Source organism: Patella vulgata, chromosome 1, assembly GCF_932274485.2.
Source record: "Patella vulgata chromosome 1, xgPatVulg1.2, whole genome shotgun sequence".
NCBI classification, from domain to species: domain Eukaryota; kingdom Metazoa; phylum Mollusca; class Gastropoda; family Patellidae; genus Patella; species Patella vulgata.
This window is the reverse complement of record NC_065879.2, coordinates 4,031,574-4,039,883: the sequence shown is the minus strand read 5'-3', so window position 1 is coordinate 4,039,883 and position 8,310 is coordinate 4,031,574. Positions and strand designations below refer to the sequence as shown.

Below are 8,310 nucleotides of genomic sequence, written 5' to 3'. Positions count from 1 at the left end.
TTATAACTTTATATATTATGCCGAGTTTTATTTTAGACAAAACCTACTATTTATTATTTTATTTAGTGTTTTTGATTTCCGCAATTATGTTCATGACAAAAGAACTTTATTGTGTTAATATCCTTCCGCCAACACCACCGACACTAATATTTTGTTTTCCTTAGAAACGAAAGGAAATCAAATGAGAAATTCGAGAAAAAGGTCCCGAAAGTGTATTTTTAGTCGTCAAAATTTCATCCAGAAAAGTAAAATACGTCCGTTGTGAAAACGGAAAAATGTCATCGGAAGATGCAAAATCCTATCTGGCCAAAAGAGAGGTACCAAGATTGTTTGAGGTAAGAAAGAAGATTAGCCCGCAAAAAAAGATAGCCTGTAGCGATCGAAGTCCGATAACCGTAAATTATTTAGCCAAACAAATAATAGGTCAAGCCAGCTCGATATCAAATGCATTTACAGTCCCGTGACTGTTAAAATCTATAGCTATAGGTGTGGAAATTAGTTGAAGTTGATGTGACAAATGATATGTCAAAGTAAAAAAGTAGGCCTATCAATTAATTGGAAACAGTGGCTGAGAGGGGTATGAAGAAGGGGTGGTACTTTTTACCGCCGACTACCGCTGACCAATACTTTTACCGCCGACCAAATACTTTTTACCGCCGACCACACTGTAATGACTTTCGATAGTAATATAATTACCGCCGACCAAATACTAGTTACCGCCGACCAAATGCTTAATACCGCCGACTACATAAAATTAATTAAATTATTAGTGACAAAAAAATAGATTTGGTTAAATACACAGAGTTTGATGAAAAAATATAGATTTTATTATATATAAATATGGTCGACAACCCTAACCCTAACCCTCGCACTAATAGAAGATAGGCCTAAAATGTTAATTTTTTATAACCAGTAGCTGAAACAATCTTGATATATTTGCCCTTCAATATCTAAATTGTAGTTTTGTCCTTCCATATTCTTTGAAATATATATGAATGTTTTTCGACAGTTGTACGTGATTACACCTCAAATAAAAAATAACATTCTTGTTGTATTCTTTTTTATAAAAAAAAAAACAACCGTAAAATAGTCGGCGGTAACAAGGAATCATTAAGCATTTGGTCGGGGGTAACAAGTATTTGGTCGGCGGTAATTATATTACGGTCGAAAGTCATTACAATGCGGTCGGCGGTAAAAAGTATTTGGTCGGCGGTAATTACACGACGGTCGGCAGTAAAAAACATTAAGTCGGCGGTGGTCGGCGGTAAAAAGTACCACCGCTGATGAAGTATGAACTAAGATGGACCTTAGATAGTGCCCTGCTATTTATTTTGATTAAAATACTCATGCCTTTCAAGGAAATTTTGGCTTCATTTGGCACCTTTTGAGATGGAGGTATTAATTGGGCCCCCACCCCCTAGCTACAATATGTAGCTTTGCTGGAGTAAGGCGGGAGACATCAGTAGTGGTACCATTTCTACCCACCCCCCTAAGCTACACCCCCAACTCATAACCAACTTTGTTTAAATTTTTGGTTCTTAGCCTATTTTTAATCCCTTTGAATTTTTTTCAGAGTTTAATGACTGGATTGATGTTCCATCGTCCTGACGACCATCTTGATTATCTCATCGAATGTTTAAAAAAGGTGAAAGCAGATAAAAAATCACATATAACCTGGGATACATTTGTGGATATTAAAAAAAGAAGCCCTCTACCTCCAATTTCTCCAGAAAATGGCAAAACTAGAAATGACAGACCATCATCAAGAGGTCAACCTGGTAGTCGACCTCATTCAAGTGGTAAAATCGGATCCAGAGAAAAACGTCCTGAATCTAGGGAACATAGACCACAATCTAAAGGTAGTCGAAGATCTTCTCGTAGCGATAAGACAGACATCAAATTAGATCCTCATGTTGGTCAAGGTAGGGTAAATCATAGTTTATTTGGGAGCCACAGTGGCTGTAAGATGCTGGCTTGCTAAACTGGAGGTCGCATGTTCGATCCCTGCATTGGCTGAGAAAGTTAATTGGGATTTTCCGGCGTGGTTTCCCCTTTTCAGTGGTGCGAGTTGGAGGGCCTGACAGCTGTCTAGTCTTTTAGAAGGGACGAAAACCGAGGTCCCTTGTACACATTGGTGTGCATGTAAAAGATCCCTTGACAGTAGGCCGTAGTGCTGCTGTCTGGGTAAAATTTTTCTCATAGCACACTGTATTGCATATGCATGGCTTCTTTATCCCAGTCAGAGCAGAACAATAGGACATTAAAGCCCATTTGATTTCGTAATTTATTTACTAATCAAAAACCTCTTTAATTAAAGTACTGGTACTGTGAGAAGTTGTTATTAAAATGTAAAAAGTTAAAAAATCATTTTCGTTTTCAATTATTGATTTGAAAAAAAGAACAGAAAAAGCAAAATCTACATTTGGTCTTAGTCATTAAAAAATCATGATTTATTATATATTTTTAAAATTTTAGTTACAGCCAAACTGTTAGAGCATGAGGATACAGCTGAGCCTATTGTATTAAATGAACAATCACCACTTCCACCTATCACACAGAAATTACAGCTACCAGATGTACCTATTGTTTTAATCATAGGTAAGATACTTAGGACATTATTTAATTTTTTTTTTTTTTCTCCCTCGGCTATTATGAATATTGTTACGACGCATCAGAGCAGCTAATCAGCTGGATGTTGGCGCTCTATAAATGTCTATTATTATTTATATTTTAATTCTGATTCGGCTAAGATGTCCTCTAAAAGGGGTTGGATGACTGAATGGTTAGCATGTGTGTGCTTTATCATAAGGTCTGTCATTGAGTCAACTGGCGTGGTTTCGCCTGCCTGGTTGTAGGTGACAAGGAGTAGGGTCACCTGTCTAACCTTGTGGGTTTTCTCCGGGTGCTCCGGTTTCCTCCCACAGCTAAAGACCCCTACGCACAAGCAAATTGTTGAAATAAAATTGAACCATATGTTAGTCCCAAAATGACCTAGTTTGTGTCAAGTGGATATTAAACTCTCTCTCCCTCTCCCTCTCGCTCTCTCTCTCTCTCTCTCTGGTTCAAATTCTGATTTTATGACCTACGTGTACACCAATTGCACTGATTGTAAATAAAGTGACTCAAATGTTCACCTAGCATGGTAAAGGGTTGTCTTTCAGCCAGTTAAACATTTGCTCCCTATTGGTTCCCAAGGGAGGGTAATCTACTCTAATCTTCTGGGTTTTGCCAAAACTATTGCCTTTATGGTCATTTTCGTTGAATCATGTCACTGAAATAGACCTTGGCTTTGGACCAAGTATTCCACAAGGCCCATTTCTTGTGATGAATGTAATAAATATTCTTCTACCGTTGTTAAAATGGCAGCAGTATTAAATTTTTAAAAAAGCTAGATAAAGAGGACAAATTAAATGAAATTCCCTTTACTTTTATTTTGTTTATTTCAAATTATAAGGTGGTCCAGGAAGTGGTAAATTAACACAGGTAAAAAGATTAGTTGATCGTTATACCGGTTGGGTACATCTATCAATGGGGGATCTTTTACGAGATCAGATTGGTGATAAAGGAACAGCTGAAATGAAATGGGGAATGGTCAATGATTTAATTTCTAAGGGTGAAATGGCTCCAGAGGTAAGTTTTTTAAAAAACTTGTTCTATCTTATTCTTATTTCTAATATTTTAAACATACATTATACGAGAGCTAAATTTGTATATTGAAAGTCTTTCTTTAGGCTTGAAATGTTATATAAACTATAAATGATGTGTCATGTTTGATAATATTTGAACCATTTTAAATCGATTTAGTCCCCAAGGGTCCCCACATACTTTATATTAATTAGACATTTATTAACATTTATGAAAAGACCTTAATTAACTCTCGATGCATCTTAAGTGTCATATTTTCACTGGATTTGAATCCGATCTGCCTTTCAACGCTCACTGATGATTAAATCCAAAAATGGATAGTCGAGATTATGTTTTTAATCGTACCGACTTTAGTAATGATGATTGAGGCTAGGCCTAAAATTCAATTGCTAATATCTCTGTTCAGAGTGGAGCAATTTGACTGACATTTTCAGCATATTCCCATTACATTATCTAGTTTTTAACTATTATAGCGACAACTGGCAGCTCTTTATCTAATCTTACCTAATGCCCCTTTAATGTGTAATGTGTAATTGTTTTTCAAGTATTATAAGTTCAAGCCACATATTGGTCTTTTCAATTATTTAGTGTTCATCAATTATTGATAGAGTTAATGCCCATGCCAGTTCTCTGCTAATCAAACACAACAATCTAAATACCCATATAAATGTTATCAAACTGGTACAGCAATTATTTCTCATATTTATTGCTGTAGAGATATTAATTATATTTCTTTGATAGTGAATGGAGATTTTGTTAAATTTATTCTTGATCACAGTCCGGGTTAATGGGGCGAACAGTCAACATTAACTGAGTTATGGTATCGAGAGAGAAATGGGGTTTAACATCCACTCAACAAAAACTAGGTCATTTCGAGACTAACATATGGTTCAATTTTATTTCAATAATTCAGTTGATCGTAGGGGTCTCTAGCAGTGGGAGGAAACCGGAGGACCCGGAGAAAAACCATGACGTAGGACAGGTGACCCTACTCCTTGTCATGTACAACCAGGGAATCGAAACTCACGCCAGTTGACTCAATGACAGACCTAGTGATACAACGCGCACGCGCTAACCATTCGGCCATCCACCCCCCGTTATGATATTGATGTTTACATATATAATATAACTGTCCCATCATTATTTTATAACTGTAAAATTGCTTGAGTCAGACTTGAGAATCTGAGTCAAAATCTTTCCCAGTAATAAACATTAGAAGCTCTTACGTAATCCTTTCATTTTGTAAAGCAATTTATCTTATCAATCAATAAGTCAAATAACTTTGAAACTGTTCAAATATATGTTTATGATTTCAACATAGGTTATATGTTCCTTGTATATATTTTTGATAACAAATTTTTACTCGGGTGGTTTCGATTCCCCGGTTTTACGTGACAAGAAGTAGAGTCGCCTGTTCAACTTTGTTGGTTTTCTCCAGGTCATCTGGTTTCCTCCCACTGCTAAAGACCCCTACAAGCAAGCGAATTATTGAAAGAAAATTAAACCATATGTTAGTCCCGATATGACCTAGTTTGTTTGGAGTGGATGTTAAACTCCATTTCTCTCTCTTCTCTCTCTTGATAACAAATAACCATTTTGCTATTTTTAGAACCAGTTTTTTCTTAATGAATCTAAATGCCTTAACGATATATATGTACCTGCAAGATCTATATTTTCCTAAGGAAGTTAAAAATATCATCCCTTTTGTTATAGGATGTGACGGTAGAATTACTGTTAGAGAATTTAAAGAGACATGATAACGCAGCTGGTTTTATTGTTGAAGGTTATCCTAGAGACATGAGGCAGGTAGCAGAACTAGATAAACATGTAAGTAAATTACATCTGAAGGAATGTCAGTTCCATTTTTTATTTCCGAAAATATGTATTTTCGATTTTATTAAATTTTATGTATTTTATCCGTGACCCATCTTTGAATAGCACTTTTTGGTGTAGATTCTGTAGCATTCAACATTCTGAGGTCAAAAGGAGCCACGGTGGCTAAGTGGGTAAGACTATGGCTCCTGCATTGGCCACGAAAGTTCATCGCGATTTTCCAACATGGTTTCCCCTTGTCAGTGGTGCAGGACAGAGGGTCTGACAAGGACAGCTGTCTAGTCATTCAGATGTGTACACATTGACATGCACGTAAAAGATCCCTTGGCAGTTGGAATTTGATATAAGAGTAGGCCATAGTGCCGCTGCCTGATTAAAATTTCCTTTATAGCACACTGCATGGCATATGCCCGTCTTCATTAGCCCAGTTGGAGCAGAACAGTAGGATGTTAAACACCATTTCATTTCACTTACATTTGTGTCCGGGGGGTTGGATGGCCGAATGGTTAGCATGCACGCGCTGTATCATACGGTCTCTCATTGAGTCAACCGGCGGGGTTTTGATTCCCCGGTTGTACGTGACAAGGAGTAGGGTCGCCTGTCCAACCTCGTGGGTTTTCTCAGGGTCCTTCGGTTTCCTCCCACTGCTAAAGACCCCTACGCGCAAGCAAATTATTGAAATAAAAAAATAAACCGTATGTTAGTCCCGAAATGACCTAGTTTGTGTCGAGTGGACGTTAAACCCCATGTCTCTCTCTCTCCATTTGTGTCCATTTCTAGGTCCCAAATATTGGCGATATAGGTTCTTTAAGAATGTTTTGATTATTATGCTCCCCATACAGTGAATTGTTTTATAAAATTGCTTGTGTCATATTTGAAATGTTTGTGTGTTTTATTTGTAGATTAACCGAGTGGATTTAGTTATTGTTCTAGACTGCGAGGAACATTATTTGAAGATGCGACTGCTACAGAGAGGTGCACATACTGGACGATTGGATGATAATATTGATGCCGTTCACCGACGAATTACGTTCTTTAAACAAAATACACTTCCAGTTATTAAACATTACGATGATCAAGAGAAAGTTGTTGTGGTAAGAATGGTTCTATAAAAATCCATTATCTGCCCCAACTCTATAAAAATTCATTATCTGCCCCAACTTTATAAAAATCCATTATCTGCCCCAACTCTGTTGATTTTCACCAAGCGTCATCACAAGATGGTATATCCCCAGGTCCCACAAATTTGTATATTAAACTAATAGATTATTCCATATCAACTGGACCAATTGCGGGAACATGAGCCCCTACCCAAAAATTATAAAAAAATATATGTTATAGTATATGGCCTTAAACTAACAAATCCGAAATTTTAGCTTAAGGCCATATACTATAACATACACTATTCAAAAAAAGTAGGGGATATTTGATTTTGGGGGCATAATACTAAAATATGCAAATGACTACGAAAAAAGTCACTATAGAACCTAACAGAAGAAACATTTCCAGTTACATGTGACGCCCAAACGCACCAATAGCTACCGCATGGAATGCAGGTGATGCTTGGGATCATCATGGGGGTCCAACCCAAGATTTGCACGACTCTGACTTTGAATGTTACAGTCATTGTGGCATTGAATTCCAGGGTGGAAACATCAGTTTAATTGTTTTAGTGACCAGAAAACAAATTTTGATATGCGTCGGCTTACCCAAAATGAAAGGTTACGTGCCCTTGGCATGCTACAGATCGGCACAACACAGGCAGTTGTGGCGCGGACGATGAATGTTTCTCAGTCTGTCATAAGCAGGCTATGGTCCAGATACCGTGATACACAATCTGTACAGGACAGACCACGCTCAGGTCGACCAAGGGCGACAACTCAAGCCCAGGATCGATTTATCCGTACCTTGGCCTTGAGAAATCGTGTCATCACAGCAAATCAGATCAGCGCTCGTCTTCAAACAGACACTGGTGTGAGAGTGAGTGGCCAGACGATTCGGAACCCTTGTTTGAGAGATCATCACATTCAGGCAAGACGTCGTTGGTGTAGGGATCGTCAACACTGGGATAATCGACGCTGGAGCAATGTGATGTTTTCAGATGAGTCAAGGTTCACTGTTGATTTTTTGGACAGACCTAGGAGGGTGTGGCGTCGTCGAAACGAGCGCTTCCAAGACGTTAACGTCATCAGACATGATCGATTTGGGGGTGGTTCTGTTATGGTGTGGGGAGGCATCACTGTTGCTGGAAGAACGGCTTTACATGTTGTTGCAGGGCGTGTTACAGGCCAGTACTACCGGGACAACATCTTGGCAGTCCATGTTGTGCCGTTCGCACGACGTCATGGCCGCCGTTTCATCTTCCAGGATGACAACGCAAGATGTCACAGGGCCAGGATCGTTACAGGTTACCTCCAACAACAGAACATCACCACATTACCTTGGCCAGCACTGAGTCCCGACCTCTCCCCCATCGAGCATGTCTGGGACATGCTTGGACAGAGGTTACGTCAACGTCAACAACGTCCTGCCAATGTCCAAGAACTTGCTGATGTGGTGCAACAGGAATGGGACAATCTGGACCAAAATGACCTTAGACGTCTCATTAGGAGTATGCCACGTCGGATCAATGGTTGTTTGGCAAACAGAGGAGGATTTACCCGTTACTGACTTGGTTGTGATGCTGTGGTAACATTGCTGTTTGACCCCGGTTATCATTTTACCCTTATAATGGTCAGTCTGTGCCTTACTTAGTCTAACGATCATTTGGAATAAATCGATGAATGTGAACTTCATTTCATTTTGTCATTTGTTTCTTCGTCAGTTTCATTA

General features: G+C 38.5%; 1 protein-coding gene across 3 annotated transcripts in view; it reads left to right on the top strand.

The window, feature by feature from the left end:
- The first annotated feature begins 173 nt into the window (after positions 1–173).
- Positions 174–8,310, top strand: part of LOC126808474 (adenylate kinase isoenzyme 5) — a 58,960-nt gene continuing 50,823 nt past the window's right edge. For all 3 annotated transcript variants that reach the window (XM_050533196.1, XM_050533195.1, XM_050533201.1), the window contains exons 1-6: positions 174–335; positions 1,574–1,922; positions 2,476–2,598; positions 3,455–3,630; positions 5,359–5,472; positions 6,381–6,572. In XM_050533196.1, the coding sequence (XP_050389153.1) occupies positions 276–335; positions 1,574–1,922; positions 2,476–2,598; positions 3,455–3,630; positions 5,359–5,472; positions 6,381–6,572 (1,014 nt within the window). In that variant the 5' untranslated portion in view covers positions 174–275. The remainder of the gene's footprint in view (positions 336–1,573; positions 1,923–2,475; positions 2,599–3,454; positions 3,631–5,358; positions 5,473–6,380; positions 6,573–8,310) is intronic.